The 19696-nt window shown below is 39.9% G+C and overlaps 1 protein-coding gene and 1 long non-coding RNA gene across 2 annotated transcripts; both read right to left on the reverse strand.

Annotated features, from left to right (window-relative positions):
- Positions 1 to 3350: 3350 nt before the first annotated feature.
- On the reverse strand, positions 3351 to 6693 carry LOC130998494 (uncharacterized). The gene is made up of 4 exons (XM_057923912.1): positions 6327 to 6693; positions 6027 to 6219; positions 5537 to 5929; positions 3351 to 3402 (listed from the first exon to the last, which is right to left on the reverse strand). The coding sequence occupies exons 1-4, from the start codon at positions 6691 to 6693 to the stop codon at positions 3351 to 3353; spliced, it is 1005 nt and encodes a 334-aa protein (XP_057779895.1).
- Positions 6694 to 9349: 2656 nt separating this feature from the next.
- Positions 9350 to 12550, reverse strand: LOC130997106 (uncharacterized). The gene is made up of 3 exons (XR_009092966.1): positions 12197 to 12550; positions 10174 to 10237; positions 9350 to 9663 (listed from the first exon to the last, which is right to left on the reverse strand). It is a non-coding gene; the product is annotated as an uncharacterized LOC130997106 (long non-coding RNA).
- Between the last annotated feature and the right edge of the window lie 7146 nt (positions 12551 to 19696).

Raw genomic sequence — 19696 nt, forward strand, 5'->3', positions numbered from 1 at the left:
TCGCTGAGCAGCAATATTGAATTTGTAAATTGTGGATTATGGGTATACACCCTACTCCCCCCTCTGGTGACATGTGCAATGCTCTGCATGAACATGTTAAGTGTGTGTGTTTGGTGCTCATGCTTGTGATGATTGTGAGAGAGTTAGCATAACTACAATTCCCAAGTAACATAATTCAAGTTGCATTTCAAGCCCTAGCACATATGCAGAAGGTGTGCAGCTTCGTTTATTAATAATGTCATATTTCAAGTCTAAGCACATATGCAGAAGTTGTGCAGCTTTCAAGATGATGTTGTGATTACACAAAGATCATATAAGTCATGGTTTTGCCCAAATAAAGAAGTAGAATATGTCCCAAATCCCTATCATGCTTACATGTTCCCATAAAATACCCTAAGATTATAATTTTGCCTAGTGATAAAGCATAATACTCCCCCCATCATGCTCACATGCTTCCACGAGATCAAGTTCAGCGAAGTACCTGAATTACCACTTACAAGTGGTTTACCGTTTTCACGTTATGGCGGTTCCCATATTTTGTTCAAAGCTTTCCCAAATTTAATTTCCCTGTGCTACAAGATCTCTTAGGCACAGATATTAGTATAAATATGAAAGCCCCTTTAAGACAGGGCTGCAAAGAGAATTCGAACCCTAGATTATATAATCCATTGCCACAACTTAATTCCCATATTCATATACCGATGAATTCATTCAAATTTTCAAATCCCCTCAAAGATCATATAAATCATGATTTTGCCCAAGTGATAAAATATCACATATTCCAATTATGCTCCACCCATTGATAGAGTTCAGCGAAATACCTGAATTACCACTTACTAGTGGGTTACCCTGTTTTACATTATGGTATTTACCATAATTGTTCAAATCATTCCCCAAATTTGTTTATCTTGTGCTACAAAAATTCTTAAGCACATATATATTAGTAAAATATGAGAGCCCTTAGAGATAGGGTTGTAAATCAATTAACAAGTAAAAAAGTGTACGCTTTGCTTTTCCCAAGCAACAGTGCCGCCCTAAACATTTGGTCCACCGAATAAAAGTTGTGAGAATCCCCAAAAATGACACATAAGTTAGAATATTTGTGTCCCAATGGCTGAAATTCACAATCCTGAAATCACGATTCTCAAAGAGAAAGTATAATGGATAAACAATAATTATTTGTCAGTGCATATGATATGAAACCACGAATTCAATAATGTCTTTAACCCAAAACCCCATGTCATGGTTAGTCATTTTTGTGAGTATGTTCAACAGCCCTGTCTTGACGCTATAACATTCCCTAAAAGTTGAGCCTAGGACCCGAGCAAGTAACTAGCGGAGCTGTCAGTTGTCCCCTTGTCAGGAGCTCCCATTAATAAACCATATTTGGTCTTGGCTAGGCAATCATAGTGCTTTCAACAACGAGCAAGTGTTGAAATATCCGTCTTGGTGGCCCTGAACTCACAATGCGACAGGGCTAAGTTAGTGCAACAAAATGATCGAATCAATCCCCAAAATCATGAGCAAAAATGAAACAAGAATCGCAAAAATCAGATCAAAAGCAATATCAGTCCCGGAATCAAAGCAAAACCATTATTCTCTGACTTCCATCCTGTATGTACTATTTCTTTTCTTCCTTAATAAATAAACAAATTCCTTTTCTACTCATTGCGTAGTGCCAACAATTTCTAGATTAAATCAAAGCAGCACAAACCGAAAGTATCTCTCTGTGGTGCATTTCTTGAGTTGATGACAGACCCCTCAAGTAGATATAAGATTTTTAGCAGGAAACAAACACCATAGATGAAAATATATAACGCAAAGACATTCACAAATCAAGTCATAGTAATTTACTAAATCAAAGTTTGATCCCGACAGAACATCACAGATCACTCGAGGAATTAGATTTCCTTTTATACTCCACAGTGAAAGGTTTGAATTCAGTAAACTGCTATCCGAGGCCCAGTTTAAAAGTATAAGCATATAGTTAAACATAATTTCTAGTTAAACAGAGTTTCTGCAACAACATACTTCAAAATGCCCTCTAAAGCCCGGGATCATTACCAATTCCCAACATAGTACCAGATGCAAAACGGAGAGTATCAATATCCTTCCCAAATATCCTCATTGATTACAACAAACACCTCTCAGCACATTTAACCTCAAAGTATATATTATATCTATTTCACACACATTACACAGTAAGGAAAATCAAGATTTTAGAGTAGAGTAAATTTGGACTTAGCTTTTAGAAAGGAGGGGCACTGCCTCGTTTCCATCGAGCTAGAAAGCGAGCGGCGAACTTCGCCGATTTCATGACCCATCATCGATGGCAGCCCTTGCTGATTTTCATCAAAATACAGCTTCATTTTTGGAACCTAGGCCGAAGGCACGACGGCGCATCGAACCAGAGGCGCGGTGACACCGCGTTCGCCGGTCTTCCAGTTGCGGCGGCAGCGAATTTGGCGTAGAAGGGGTCGGATGTGGCGGCCTGCAGCCGGCGGTTGATGTGGAGTGTGATTTCAGAATTGCAATTGGGGCTTTTTCGACCTAGCTCTGATGAGCTCGACGATAGAGGGTTTTGCTTTTGGAATCTGATTTTCTAACTTTGTGATTTCTGATTGGAGGTTGAATTGCTTTTTGGAATTGGGGCTTTTAGATTGAAGAATGAGTGATTTGAGATGATGAACGAACAGTTCAGAAATGAGGACCCTTAGAGCACGGCGGTAGATTCTGGAGCTCCGGGGAGGCAGTGGCCATTATTTGATCAGAATATTTGAAGAGGAGATGTGGTGTCGATTTTCGCCGGAAAATTTATGGAGAAGAGAGATGGAATTTCGCAATTGAATGGGTGGAATTTTATTGGGGCTTCTGGATATGATGGACCGATTAACAATGGGTGATGATTGCTGCTCAAAGGTAGCTTCGCCGGAATCTGGATACCAAAACCATAAACCCCCAACCGAGATTTTCTACTTTTTTTTTTGTAAGCTCGTCGGAACTCACGACGTAGCTCCGATTCTTTCCCACAGACGGCGCCAGCTGGTGAAACGAGAAATAATACGATCAACAAAAGCATTAAACGACACCGGATTTACGTGGTTCGGTCGAGAAGACCTACGTCCACGGGGGTTTTGGGGGTTTTCCACCATAATCGAGAGAGTGTTTTATAGTTTACAAGTTGTAGGCTAAGAAAAATGACTATCCTCTTTAATCTATGCATCAAGACCCTATTTATAGGCATGAACATAAACTTAAAGCCCTTGGGCCCATTAGACCTCTAAAGCCCATTAGCCCAATGAATCAAGCCCAAGCCCCATTATTCTAATCTACATCTTGAAATTAAGCCATCAGAGCTGGAAAGCGGAGCCGAGCTGAGCCAAGCCGAGAGTCAGGGTAATCCTGTATCAAATATCAGAAATAAACACAATAACAATAATAACTAGAAATATTCCCGTTATGTTTAGCACAGCGCTGGTGCATATTTCAGTCCTCATCAACACGTAACATCCTATCCACACGCTGACCTAGCACTGCTCCTACAGCAGAGTTAGACGCATGCATCACACATGATCTCAAAGGGTAATGACCAATCAGGCGCAATCACAACCGGGGCAGAGCTCAACTTAAATTTTAATGTTTCAAAGGCATGCATGCAAGAGTTATCAAAATTAAACGGAACGTCCTGAGCTAGTAGTTTGCATAGAGGTTGGCTAATTTTAGAGAAATCTTTAATGAAACGCCGGTAAAAACCGGCGTGACCTAAGAAACTCCTAATTCCCTTGACATCAATAGGGGGCGGCAACTTTTGGATTACCTCCACCTTAGCTCTGTCGACCTCTAGTCCATGCTTAGACACCACATGACCTAAAACAATACCGCGAGTAACCATGAAATGACTCTTTTCCCAACTCAAGGTTAGGCCACTTTCAATACACCTTTGCAACACTACATCAATCTTAGTCAAGCAATCATGAAAGGACTGCCCAAAAACTGAAAAATCATCCATAAAAACCTCCACGAATTTACCAATCATATCAGAGAATATGGACATCATGCATCGTTGAAACGTCCCAGGTGCATTGCACAATCCGAACGGCATCCTCTTCCATGCAAATGTCCCAAAAGGCGTGGTGAAGGCCGTTTTGACTTGATCTTCCGGTGCGATTGCGATTTGGTAGTATCCTGACAAGCCATCAAGAAAACAATAAAAATCATGCCCTGCTAAGCGATCTAACATTTGATCAACAAAAGGAAGAGGAAAATGATCATTTTTGGTGACGGCATTGAGTTTCCTGTAGTCGACACACATCCGCCATCCCGTGGTAGGATGTGTGGGCACCAACTCCATCTTGTCATTGCGCACAACCGTCATTCCTCCTTTCTTTGGCACGATATGCACTGGGCTCACCCACTCACTATCGGCGACAGAATAGATAATCCCTTCGGCAAGTAGCTTAAGGATTTCCTTGCGCACAACCTCCATCAGCATAGGGTTCAAGCGTCGCTGGGCATCTCGCTTGGGTGCAGCTCCTTCCTCTAGGTTGATTCTGTGCATGCATGAGGCTGGACTAATGCCACGTATGTCACCTAGGCTCCATCCCAGCGCTGTCTTGTTTCTCTTCAACACCTCGAGCAGCGCCGCTTCTTGCTCTAAAGTCAGAGTAGCCGAGATGATAACTGGCTTCTCCTCGCTTTCTTCTAGAAAAACATACTTGAGATTGGCAGGGAGTTCCTTCAGTTCCAGCGCTGACTTCTTGGTTCCTATCTGTTCATCTAAGGGCAGCTCGGTATGGCTGGGCTGCACTGAGCTCGGCAGGGCTGGCTGGGCTGGGCTGGGCTGAAGGGCAGAGACGACTTCGGCGGCTCTGGCATCAGCAGAGCTGGCTGGGCAGCGCTGAACTCTTCAGCTTCCCTAGCTAATTCCTCCATGTCGGCTGATCCAGCGCAAACTTCCACGCATTCCTGCTCCTGTAAAAATACCTTCTCAACCAAGCCATTAATAGCATCTATATATGAGCATTCATTCAAAAAGTTGGCAGAAGGCATAGCCCGATTTTTGTGCACCGAGAAAGACACTGATTCTCCTAACACTGTCATTTTAATAGTTCCATTTTTGACATCAATCAACGTGTTAGTGGTCGCCATAAAGGGTCTTCCTAATAGCAGAGTGTGATCTCTACCATTCTCGTGCACATCCCCAATCTCAAGGACAACAAAATCAACAGGCACTATCAAACCCCCGACTCTAACTAGGATATCCTCTACTATACCACGGGGATACCTGACGGACCTATCAGCAAGTTGGAGGCACATGCGAGTAGATTTTAAATTACCTAACTCTAATTGTTGAAAAATAGAGTAAGGCATCAAGTTAATCCCTGCCCCCAAATCTAACATTCCCGTGGCTTCCTTACCATTTCCCAAAGCAATATTAATCACAAAACTACCTGGATCGCGCTGCTTTGGTGGCAAAGATTGCTGCATGATTGCGTTTGCAACTTCGGAGACCAACACATTCTCGTTGTCACCGAACCTTCTTTTGTTGGATGCCAATTCCTTGAAGAATTTCACATATGCAGGCACATTTCGGATCACATCAAGAAAAGGCAAATTTACATTTACCTTGGCCAACATGTTGTAGAATTCCTCGAACTGACGATCCTGCTTCTCGTTTCTCAATCTGTTCGGAAAAGGAACCGGTGGTCGATAAGGTGTAGTAGCTTTGTGGAGCTTGACCTCCTTCTCCTTTTCTCCTTCCTTTTGCTGGTCTGCCTTCTCTCCATCAGTCGGGCTGGTCAGAGCTGAACTCGGCTGTTCTGCTCTGGTAAAGGTAGAGCTCGGCTGCTCTGCTCTGGTAAAGGCAGAGCTCGGCTGCTCTGCTCTGGTCTGTGCAGGAACATCTACTTTGTTATCCACCATCTTACCACTGCGGAGAACAGTTACAGCTAGAGCTTGATGCGACTGAGCAGGTTGGCCATGCAACTTCCCGGGCTGCTGTTGTTGTTGGATTTGATTCAAGGCACCGGAAAGTTGTCCAACCGTTGTTTCCAGCCTTTTGATTGTAGAAGCTTGGGACTCCATACTTTGTTTGCTGATCTCCATAAAGGCTTGCAGCGTTTCTTCGAGCGTGGATTTCTGTGGTGGAATCGGCTGCGCACTCTGTTGCGCAATGGATTGCTGCTGTTGGTATTGTGGTCTGTATGGTTGAGAAGGCCCCTGCTATGGTGGGAAATACTGTTGTTGTTGTTGATAGCCCATTTGGGGTGGTCGACGGAATTGATTCCCCCCAAAATTTTGATTTCCCCATCCAACATTCGGCTGACCTCTCCATCCTCCAACGATATTCTGTGGACCTTGATTCATATTCTGGCCGTATGGTCTGCTATGCACTTGATTGTAGCTTTGGAATCCTTGTGCCGCATAGACTTCAGCTTGTCCTTCCGGAGTAAATTCTCTCATTCGATGACACTCATTGGCTCCATGGCTGAAATCTCCACAAATACCACAAGGCTCAACGTACTGCAGGGCTGGATTTGGCGTGGCTGACATCGGTAGAACTGGATTTAGCTGAGCTGGCATCGGCGGCGTTTTCATCGGCAAAGCTAAATTCTGCACCGGAGCTGAATTTTCCATCTTGTCCATCTTCAGCTGTTGTACTTCTCGCATGATCGAGGCCAACTGCTGTTGCATCTCGAATTGATTTGTCACCGCGCTGGCTTCAACTCTTCTTCCACGGACGGACTTCTGTTGGGAGCTCTCGGCCAAGGTCTTGAAAATCTCTTTCAGATCTGCAGCGGTCTTCCGAGCTATGTTACCTCCTGCCGTGCTATCCACCATAAATTGGGCAGTTTGCACTAACCCATCGTAGAAGAACTGCATCAACATAACATTAGTGAATTGATGTTGAGGGCATTGTCGGATGAGTTCTTCATATCTCTCCCAAGCTTCGTGCAAAGGCTCGTCCGCTCCTTGGGTGAACTCCATTATTTTCGTTCTCAGCTCCTGTGTCTTGTGACTTGGGTAGTATTTCAGCATGAATTTTTCACAAGCATCCCCCCACGTAGTGATAGAGTTGGGCGGCAGAGAAAGCATCCACGTCCTTGCCCGGTCTTTAAGTGCATAGGGAAAGCACTTGAGCTTGAGTTGGTCCTCCGTGAGGCTAAGCAGAGGAATCGTTTGCACTTGTGTGCAAAAATCTCGGATGAATTGCAGCGCATCCTCGCTTGGCATCCCATGAAACACCGGCAGTAAACTCGAGTCATTGGATTTTAGATTGTAGTTTCTCACAGCAGTGGGGAGCACGATTGCCGACGTGTTGGTATCTCCGATTACCGGCCTGGTGAAGTCCCCCATGTATTCCATATTCTGCGCCATGACTTCTTTCTCCTCGTATGTATTCTGCTCTGTATCGGCAGAGCTGGTTTCTTCCTTAGTTATTTTCTGCTTAGTGCGGAAATCGGCAAAGCTGGCCTCTTCCACCTTTGTCTCTACGGTGTGCGCTGCACAGTCAGAGCTGACTTCCTCCTCGACTACGGTCTGCTCTGGAACGCCAAGATCAGAGTCAGAACTGGAATTGGCAGGGCTTGCAGCGCTGTCCTCGGAGTCAGAGTCAGAGTAATAAGCGTCTGCTCTGGCATGTGCCAGAGAAATCACCGTTCCTCTGGTATGTGTCCGAGTATTATCCAGCGGGGACGTTAGTTTTCTTTTCAGACTACGGCGTCCCTACATACACAACACTTAACACACGGATAAAACGCACCGGGTGGAAGGAAAAGAGAAGTAAAAACAAAAACGTAAAAACTGGAAATTAAATAAAGCAAGTAAAAACGACACAACTAAAACGCCTAAAACTCTCCCCGGCAACGGCGCCAAATTTTGACTCAACCTAAACACTACTCTAGATTGACTCGCAAGAGTACGAGATCTATTGTAACGTGTAAGCTAACCCAAGTCGATCTCACAAGAAAAGTCTTAAAGGGCTTCTAATTGTATCGCAGGAAAAACAGTAAAGAAAGCAGTAAAGAGATTGATTATTAAACTAAAACTTAGAATTAAAAACTTAAGTAACAACCGAACTTAAAATTAACTAGGCGAATTGAACTATTAAACCCTAGGCAAGATTTTAAAGAACTTAAATTAAACCTACTTATGAAATTAAACACTTGTAAAAGAAAAGACTTCTAATCTAGACGTGAAACTAAAGTGCATAATTTAAATTGTATGATTAAAAAGAAAGCATAAACATAAACGGAAAATGTAAACATGATTAAACAAAATAAATTGAATTGAAATACGAAATACCGTAAACGTCTTGAACGTGTAATTGTGTCACTCAATCACAAGCCAAGAATAAACTAAACAAAACTAAATTGAAACCTAACTAAAAATCAACACTATGAAAGCAATTAAATTCCTAAGCTTCGGATGCCAACAGATCACAAAGATGGCGTCTAAAACTAGGGCAAAGTATCATATTACAATGAAAAGCATGGCCCTATTTATAGACTTCAAATCTCTATGGATCACCATAGAAGTTGCCATGCAAAGTAGAACTCTAAAGGCAATAGAATCGTGTAAGATAAGGCAACTTCCAGCTGTGTCGCGTGCTCCGGAAATAATCTCCACCCTGGCGGAAATCGCGGCTCTTGCCAGCGGAACGGCTTCCGCTCTGGCTCTCGGTTTCTCTAACTGGCGATTCCGCTGACGCTTTCGATTCCTCTGGCTTGGAGATTGACTTCGCTACTCTGGGGTGGTTCCGCTGCTCTGGCTCTGGTACATTTCTCTGGTGACTGATTCCTCTGGCGATTGGTTTCTCTGCTTTGGCAAGTTGATTTCTCTGGCGAGTGCATCTGCTTTGCAGCGCGGGGCTTTGCTTCTCTGACGTGACAGAGTATGCACAAAAACGTAATTCTTAGCCCAAACTTCTCCAACATTTGGACTCTTCATCTTGAAATCCTAAATCTCCTGCAAAGCATAAAATATACCATAAAACGCACCAATTTCCAGAAGATTATTTTAAAATAAAGCTAATACAAGCCCCTAAAATTATAACAATTAGGTATAAATCAGCGCGCCTGGTCGAGCACCGTGCACGCTGCTGCTGCACGTGCTGTTGCGCGCTATGGCTAGGCGAGACGGAGAGGAGGCAGCCGGCAGGGGCGGTGCGCGCCCGGGGCTGCGCCTGCGCGCTCTGCGCGCTGCGCGCCCAACGGGCTGTCGCAGCCCGATTCCCGACACTAGTGATAGCGGGGTACGAGTATCGATACGACTATTTTTAAAAGAATAAAAGATAAGAAGAATAGGTCGAACATCAAGCGGAAGCTCGCATCAAAAGGTGTTAAGGAAATCATCATAAATGAACCCAAAGGTAAAATCGTCAACGTAGTTGTAACTTTTTAATTATCAAGAATTTCACGAACAAAAACAAAACGGGTATCGCTCATTTTTCGTAAGGAATCATAATATGCAGAGTATCGCAGCAAAATGCGAACCGATTATATGTATGAAGACACATAACCGTGAGTATATTACTTGATTCGAAAGGAAACGAAGTATTTTAATCATCAAGTCTCTATTAATCATAAGGGCAATATTAAATATGATCACATCGATTGAAACGGTTCCCCACCAGCACCAGACCAATCTCGCTCCCCGCTTAGCCTGCACATTTAGAAATACATGCAGGGCGTGAGTACATAATACTCAGTGGGCAAACGCCGAAAAACAAGAAAAGTGCTCTTAGAGCTATAAGTTTGAAGCTTGCCACATCTCATCAATACACAGAAATAAGTCAGCATAAATGAATCCGTGCATGCAGTTTTCATAATCAACATCATAAATAAGTGTCTGCAGACAAAGTGATCAACATATATGTACCGCATCTACAACTCATCATTATAATTAAGGTACTGAGAAGTAGGCCTCCCTCTCAAGTACCGTGACCGGCCGACCCGAAGACGGCTCACAGTCACCTCTGTGCACAAAATCCCACTTGTGGCAGGACCGAATTCGTCTCATCAGTAGAGGGTAACACACAAGCTCAACATCAAAAATTGGCAAGTCAAACAGTTCTCAAACATCATTTATCTCAAAACATTTGATAAACTCATAATATCATTAAATCATTTTAGAAAGCTCGAATGATAAACGTATACTCAAAATATTGCCCACATGAAGACCTTACTCAAAATCTCCCGTCAAAGCGGAGTTACTTACTTCCTTGCTCTGCTCGTGTCTTCAGGGATCATCAACATCATCGAGGGTTCATGTCATAAAATGAATCTCGATTAGAAACTCATTAACAAATCTCATGCCTTAACTCTTGCTCTATCTCATATTCTATCTCCTTATTCAACTCTATATAGACTCTCCACTCATCTCAAATCCTTAAGCTCAAGGATAGGTTTCGAGAAAAACATGGTTCTAAGTCTCGATTTATCTCTCATATAAGACTCGTCAAATTTTCACTCAAACACATAGGCAACACAAACACGTAAGGCACATAAGAAAATACAATCAAACATCATCAAAACATGCTCTGCTTATACACTGACTCAACTTCAAAAATAAACCTGTTCTGACTCCGACATCTCCTGGAATCGAGACTCATACCAAAAGAAAGGTCTTCGAGTCTAGTTTCATATAAGAAAAAATAGAGTCAAAAAATCCAAGTGGTTTGGGAGATATGACTGTTTTACTACAGTCTACCATATTCGACAGTTTTGAGCAATCGAAAACTTGAATTTTTGAAAAATAGTAAATGTTGTCAAACTGGGATCAAATTTGGTGGATATCTAGCTAACACAATAAGATTAATACCATAAAATTTTGGAAAGATAGATCATATAGGAAGTTATTGAAAAGAATGACTCTTTCCCCTGTTCTCTGAAATTGTCGGTAGAAATGTGCAGTTTAGGTTTTGTATTTTATAAAAATAGTAAACGAAGTCCAAATGACTTGAAAATTTACAGAGGTGCTCAAGACTCATTTAGGGACTTTCTATAAAATTTTCAAAGCTTTTTGACATCGACAAACTGTCGATCACAGTAGGTCAGTAGGCCTACGAAAATCACCAAAATCTCATCTCAAACTCTTAAATGCTCAACTCAACATTCCTTCAAAGAAAACCAATCAAAGCTCATTTTAAACACATATAACACTCACAAACATTCAAACGCGTTATAAAACTCATCATACTCAAATTAACTCTCCTCTTTTACATTTTAACTCAAATCTCAAGGGAAACGTTTCAACGAACGCATCAATTCAATTCTCTTTTCATTCTCATGCTAAAAATCACTCCATCATTCATTAATGACCTCATACCTCATATAACTCATTTTACACATATAATTCCCCGTTTTTTTCATGTAAACTAAACTCTAATGATAACTCATGTATCAACGCAAACTCTTAACAAAAGCATGACAAACGTTCACATAATGATCATAAATCAATTAGACCTCATTTTATCACTCATTGACTTCTCAAAATATGAAAACTCAAAAACTCATTCAAACTAAACTAAGTCCAAATTTTACTTAGCTTACGATAGACTTAATCAAACATAATAAAACACTACTATCATGCTCAGAAACATATATCTTAAGTTAAATCACTTAATCGACACATAGACATGAAAGTCCTAATTTTTTTATTAAACTAAACTCCTTGAAATTTTATAAACACAAATGGATCTTTAATCTCATCATAGATCTATCAATTTTAACCCATTTATCTCACATATAATCCATCAATTTACAAATTAGAGCATATATTCACATATCCCTAATTTTATTAAACTAACTTATATCAAAATCATCAATTGACATCATATACTCAAATTACTCCATCAATCATCATCATATACATCTCATGGACTCATCTTCATCATCAATTTATCACTTTAATCATCAACTCAAAAATTCCCAAATTGGGGTAAACTAAACTCATCCGATTTTTACATCTCAAAGCATAGCTTTTCACAACACACATCAATCATCACCAAACATCACATAGATCACTTTTCTCACCCCAAATCAAGGAAAGAAGAAGAATATTTTTTGAAGGGTTGAAGACCCATTTGATCGAAAATTTCAAAAACAAGGGAGGGGTAATTTCTTGCTTCAATCTCTCAAGAATACTCACATACAATCTCATACAAGTCATATCTATGAATTTATACATCACTTACCCAAACTTTACACCAACAATCACACTTTCTCTCTCTAGCCTTGGAAGCAATCTTCAATGATCTTCTTGAATCCAAGGAGATTGAAGGTGTTTAGGCAAGGTTTTGGAGTGGATTGCTGTGTTTTGTATAATTTTTGGAAGCTTCGGAAGGTTCTACCGTGGATGTTAATGGAGGAAGATGAGAGATGAAGGGGAGAGAGAGAGTCGAATTGGTGAGGATGAAGGAGTGAGAGAGAGGATTTTGTTAGATATGAATTGATATGGTGATCTTAGTGAAGATTTGAGATCTTAAAGAATATATGGCATTAAATGCCTAATCTCTCTCTCTAATCTCTACACTCTCAATCTCTACACTCTCAATCTCTACACTTGGTAAATTTTGGTAATAAGTCACATGCTTGGAAAATTAAAATATTAATGTAAGAAGGGTGATTAAATAATCATCACAATAATTATGGAAATATTACTCATTAAAAAAATACCATAGCATAATTATTCATGTGATCAAATAAAATAATTATAGCACTAATATTAGTGCACTCACTCAATTATAATATTCCTCTTCGTAGGAAAAATAATTTAAAAATATTATGCTAGGAAAAATTTCCATAAACCGGCATCATTCGATTTCTCGGTAAAAATAAACCGCACTTGCTTTGGAAACTTAATCAAAATTCCAAGTGCTAAGGTCTCAAATAAAAATCATAATAACTTGGTCATAATGACACACGTCACAGAAATCACATAATCAATCAGTCACGTAAATTCACATAACATCACATCAACGCAGTCGGCAAATACAAACAACTAGACGTCTCTCAGACCGACTTTAATTATCAAGGTTTCTCACTCTTTCTTCCTCGACTCTATTTCCAACTCATTATTCCTATTTTCTTAATAGGACAGTCAAACTCTAATAATTCGGTATCCGGTAACTCTATTCCCGGTAGTTGGAAATAAAATAAAATCTCAGCTCAATTCAATCAGCATCTCTATCTCAACTCATTTCTCAAATCTTTTCACTCTAACTCTATCATTGGTTTATTCCCTCATAACTCTATTTAAAGACAATCTGTCTTATCCGTTCATAAAAATATAGTCTCGTATTTCGACACCTCAGTACTCTCGTTAGTGTTAAGACACTATTTCTCAATAAAGAAAAGTACGGGGTGTTACACGGGCGACGCGCTGCCGCTGCTGTCGCCGTGCGCTGCTGCTGCTGGACGTGCGCTGCTGCTGCTGGAGGTGCGCTGGAGCTGTTGCTGCTGCTGGCACGCCGGGCTGTTGCGGCGCCGGGCTGCTGCCGAGCATTGGGGCGGCTGCCATGGGAGGTGGCAGCGGCAGCTAGGGTTTCAAGCCCTAGCTGCGTATCTCAAACCCTAAGGGGCCCAAACCCTAATTCCAAAGACGGGCCTAAAAGTGTTCGGGCCAAGTTTATGTTTTCGGATTTTCTTTTCTGTTTTATTTTAATAGATTAAGTATCAGTTGAAGAATCAGTTTGGAACTGATTACTTAATGCGTGCCACAGACTGATACTAAAGTCAAGTATCAGTTGATCATTCTTCCTCGGACTGATCTTCCAATGTTCAAAGGAAGCCACGTACTCACAAGAGTACAACCGCATTAAATGCAGAGATATCAGGATCTTATCTCTGCAGAGGTCATTCCTATTCGGTGGTTACTTTATCAGAAACGTCACATCGCCTGTCCCTCAAGAGAGCCGTTTCCACCTGACAAGGAACCTCGAAGATTGAAGCCTCAGCCCAAATTCGAATTGCTCTCCAACGGAAGAAATCTTGAGGACGCTCTACGCCAACGGATCTATTCAAGAGTTCTCCTACAAATAGCGCTCGAGGACCAACTTCAATCTTCACCGATTCAACGACATAAGCTGAAGCTCTGCCGAAATTGCTACTCAGCCTAAAGCTTAACCTCTCCAAAGCTTGAATCGAAGAAGAGAATTCCAAAGCCAAAATCAGTCACTGTTGATTACATACATTCTCTTAGACCTTAGGCAAACCACTGTTTACCCAGAAGCCAAGGTCAAACTTGCTACAAAGAACTTGTTCTTTGCAGTATAGTTGTTACTCGTTCAAACCTCCTTTCCAAAAGAAAGATTTGAGTGTTTTGAGTGATTCAGAGGTCAGAAGGATATTCTGTCTCTGAGAGTCTTAGTGCGGGTTGTGCTAAGCAAGACAAATCCGATGCGAGTGAAGCGTGGGTACTGAAGAAGGGTTTTCTTCAGTGGTACGGTTGTGTGCACCCGGCAAGCACACGGTTTGGTTTGCAGTGCACCTGTTAAGCACTTGCGGAGTGGATTGTTGGTCTGATCAACTGACCGTGGATATAGGAAAGGGTTTTTCCGAACCACGTAAAAGTCTCTGTGTTGTTTACTGCTTTCAGTTTTACATTCCTACTTGTGTTGTTTCAATTGATAAACTGAATACTGATTAACGGCAAAGAGAAACCTAAGACCAACAACGTGCTCTACCGAGGCTATTGTGAAACTAAGTTTAATTTCCGCTGCGTATGATATCAGTATGAATGATCTATCTTTTGATAGTCAGGAAGAGTGTTATCATCTCTGTTTTAGCAAACTCGACTGAAGCCCATAAGTGCATCAGTTAAGTTACAGAAGCTTAACTGATAACTCCTTACTGAAGAGAGTTTAGTATCAGTCGTCAACTCTGTTTGGTCAAAACTGTTTTCAGTCAACAGGTGTCTTTGTTTGCGTGCAAAGTTTCGTTTAGATCTCTATCTTGAGATCCCTCTGATTGATGATTTTGTGAAAATAGCCCATAGGTTTCCCCCTTCCCCCCCATACACCTATTCGAGACCCCCCGGGACCTAACAAAACTGACTGCAAAGAACTTGTTCTTTGTAGTTTAGTTGACAAGTTTTCAACCTCTCTTCAATCTACCGAATTGAGTATTTGTGTCGAAAAGGAGTTCAGAAAGGTGTTCTGTCTCCGTAAGGTCCTAGTGCCCAGTGTGTGCTAGGAGTGAGAAATCCAACAAGGTGTGTTGGTACTGAAGATTGGATCTTCAGTTGTTTCGGTTTGTGTGCACCCGCAAGCACACGTTCAGGTTTGCTAGCATCAGTTTGCAGTGCACCCGTAAGCACTTGCCCAGTGAATTTGTTGGTCTGATCAACCGACCGTGGATGTAGGAAGTATTTTCCGAACCACGTAAAAATCTCTGTGTTATTTACAGCTTTCAGTATTTACTTTTTTACTTGTATTCTTACCTTCGTTAACGGAAAACTGATTAATAGCAAAGAGAAACTTAAAGACTGACAACTTGCTTAACTCACAGGCTATTACGAAACAAAAATTTTCCATTGCGTGTGTTATCAGTCTAACTGATCTATCCTCTGATAGTCAGTAAGATTCATAACATCTCTGTTTATCAAACTCGACTGAAGCTTTACGTGTATCAGTTAAAGTCTTTGACTTAACTAATAACTCCTTACTGAAGAGTATTCAGTATCAGTCGTCAACCATGTTTTGGTCAAAACTCTTTTCAGTAAACCGGTTGAGTGAGTTTGTGTTTGAGGTTTCGTTTTGATTCATTAGAAGCAAAAATAGCCTATAGGTGTATTCTCCCCCCCCCCTCCCCCCTCCCCCATACACCTATTCGAGACCCTCCGGACCTAACAATAAATAATACTTTGTTCGATTGACTAAGACAAAAAAGGGCAAAAAGAGGTGAGGGAGGGGGAAGGGGAAGGGTAAGGGGAGGGGAGGGCCAAGCCCTATGGGGGCACCGGTTTGACAAACCGCATAGTTCTCCCTGGCGGAAAATTTTTCCAAAATTAAATATAAATCTTCAAAAAATATATATAAACAATATATGTATATTTTAAAAATTTTCATATTTCATTATTACTTAATAAAAGTAATAGATTTTAATTTTTTTTATATTTATAAATAAATTATTAAATTTACAATACATACAAAATACTCCGTGCATCGCACGGGAGACATACTAGTAAACATAATATACATATATAATAAGGGGGAATTCTTAGTGTTCAAAAAGTAAAACTTCATGATTTGCAATTGGAGTTGTAAGTTAATTAAATTTTCTCCGTCTACAAAAAAATTGTCAAAATTTTATTTTTAATTTATCTATAAAAAAATTGGCACTTTTATTTATAATAGTAGAGGCCCACACAGAAGGAATATTAAACTGAATTAATACTCGACTTGCCCAATGATCGTCTCTTGGATTATCTTAATTTACCATACATCGATTAAAACTAGCATGCTCCTATTAATTTAAATACTGCACCGATGAGTTCAGAAATCCTGAAGAATTCCTAAGAATTCATCAATTCGCCACTGAACAGGTCAGTCAACTTCAACGCTCCGTTTGACCCCTCAAACGACCTCCAGTCGTATTTTTTGCAGAAATACGACTTCTTCGTCTTCGAAAGAGCTTTCCGTGGACACATATTTCACCTCAATCGGAGTTCTGTAGATGAAGTTATGGCTGTTTTCCGAAGACTACCAGAACATGATTTTCTGCGAAAATCTGACTCCAGCTCAGATCTTATGAATTGTATCCCGCTCAGTTCCCAATGTTGGATTGACAACGAACTATGAGAACTCCCAGAGAATTCGACCCCTACAGTTGGCGCCTCCTTATTGCTCTGCTCTCTAAAACCCTAATTTTTGTATGTCTTATTCTGAGAGCAGATATCTGTATTTAAAGACAAAACACAGACCTAGGGCCTTAATAACTGTAGTAGGCGACTCCTACTGGGCTCAGGAGACTTTGGGCCAGTCCAGGGATCAGATACGAGAATAAAGATGAGCCTCAAATGAATTAATTCTTATGATCAGCCTAGATCACAATTAATTCATTCCACTAGAGAATCAATATTAACTTACCCCTTTATTACCGATGATGAGTCGGGCTTGTATTTAGACTTATTAGAACTCCGTATTTAAAATATCTGTCATCCATTAATTAATTAAAGCTCTGACAGCTTATATTAATTAATCTCTTTGTAATCCTTAAGTAGTACCACTCAACCCTTATTATTGCGTCTGAACTTAATCAACCTGCAGGGTTTAACGCAATAAACCTTTTGAGCTCCTTAAGGGGATGTCATTATCCTATATCGGATACGGGTACTAATACAAATAACCAAATATCATATATTAACCGCTATCACCCAATATACAGAGTACTCAAGTTAATATATCTCTCACCCATAGTAAATCAAAGTGATACATGAATCAACATATATATTTGAAACCTTATTAGTTATTAGTATTATGATCTTATTAAGTCACTGAGATCTTGATCCTTCACATATATCAGATAGAAGAATACATCTCACTGTGATTCTATCAATACGTTACAGCGTACCAGTATAGACAAGTAGTCAAGACAAACTCCTTCCATCTATACTGCAGCCTAAACCAACAACTCGTCCTAGAGTCATCTCGGTTGTGATCAGTTTATATCTCTTAAGGTTATTCCAATATATGGTTTTATGTGATCTACAACACACCATATAATCTACTTATAAAGAGACAAAGGACATACATATGCAATCATGAACACAATCAGATAGGAGATTAAATAGTGAACTTAGAAAACATTGTATACAAGCATAAAACGTTATTGCTTTCAGTATACAAATCCAACACACACAACTCCACTCACATTTGAAGTAACTTCACTCATATTTTATTAAAACTTGTGTCATCCACAATGTGACAGTTTTTATGGACGGTGAAAGTAATTCATATTCGATTCGATATTAAAGTATTAAACGAATATTTTGAATTCAAATTCGAAACAAATAAAAATTAAAATATTCTATTCAATTGGTTGTCATAATTTAATTGCATTCAACTCAAAAGCAAGAAATACAAGCCTATATAAAATGAGAGAATAAAGTGGAAAAGATGTCATCTTCGGACAATTTAGTGATAAATTGAGTATTTATGAAGCTAAAGGTTTTTAATTCGATTGTCTCTCATGTGCACAAAAGAGATAGTGGTTGCAAGTTTTCATGAATTAAAAAAAAAAAAAAAACAAACGAAAAAGATACAAGCAGATAAATGTTAGGAAATAATACACGCACAATTACGAAAAAACATGAAAATTGGTTACTGTCAGAGTACGTCTGAGACTGAGAGTGATGCAAAGCAATTTTTTTTCGCTAAAGTGATACTTGTAAATGACAGTATTGGGCAAATTATGTGACAAATGCTACACATGAACGACAAATATCATCTCATCCGAAAGCAGCCTTTCCATGTTTGCATGTGATACACAGCCTCACCTTCTTTAGATATAGGGTTGTAAAGATTCAAACACAAAAAGATTTACACCCTCTAATTCAAGGCTTTCTTCACTAATTAAGGCACCAACCAACATTAATCACAACCACGAGTTTCTACACCAATAGAAATTCTTAACTGCTTTATCGGGCATAAACTTTAGCAAATCTCGAAACACATAGGACCTCGCCCTTGTAATTGAAAAGAAAATGTAATAAAATTAACTACCATGACCTTGAACCCTTAGACGATGGGTCCTGCTACGACATGGTAATGATGGAGGAAGCATGCCTTCAAGTGATAAGCATTGACCAATGATCATTGTTAGAATCACAAGTTGTTGTTCACGACTTGTTTCCTTCAAATGATTGGATGCCAATATCATATCACACAGTTGCAAAATATATGTGCTCTTAAAAATCATTAGACCTGCAAGATCATAGTTGAGAAGGTGTATTAGCTTCCCAAATCGTCTTTGAATTCAAAGCCTTCAAATGATGGGAGTTAATATAATATTTTTGTCATAATTAGTTATGTACTATTACTCTGTAGATCTTTCTATATGGAATATGTCTAAATTAGTAGAGCTCTACCAAGGCCAAAATCAACACTTGGCATTTTCATCAGCATAATAAACACACACAAAAACAAAGTCGTCTGGTTTTCAGATCAAGACATATACCGAAAATACCCAAATAACAGCAAACAAGCATATCAATCAAAATCTATGACGAGATCCTCAACCTATTTGTGGTCATAATAACTACAAAATTGAATAAAATGTTCTCGATATAATTTCCATCTAAAAATATATTAATAATGCAAGAGCATACCTGTCAGAACACCATTGCGCTTCGAAATCCACAACAAAAATCATTAATAATAGAAGTTTTTTTCCTATTCCTCCCATACCAAAAGCACGAAGCAATCGTCCCATTTCTCCTCTATCGAAATCGAAAAACTCCAAAATCGAAGATTTCAGCATGAGATTTGGAGAAGAAAAGAATGAATGTCGAGATGTGAAAATGCAGGAACATATATATAGGATTATTGGTCAAACTCAAGTAGACTCAGTTCATATCGGAATACTCTCACGCCGTTTTGTTTTTTACCTAACAAGTTGCAGCGAGCAAGCTGTTCTCATTTACGACCGCTTCTACTTAATTTATTTTTAATTACAACGAATAAAACGTGTCATAG

Source organism: Salvia miltiorrhiza, chromosome 8, assembly GCF_028751815.1.
Source record: "Salvia miltiorrhiza cultivar Shanhuang (shh) chromosome 8, IMPLAD_Smil_shh, whole genome shotgun sequence".
Taxonomy (NCBI): Eukaryota; Viridiplantae; Streptophyta; class Magnoliopsida; order Lamiales; family Lamiaceae; genus Salvia; species Salvia miltiorrhiza.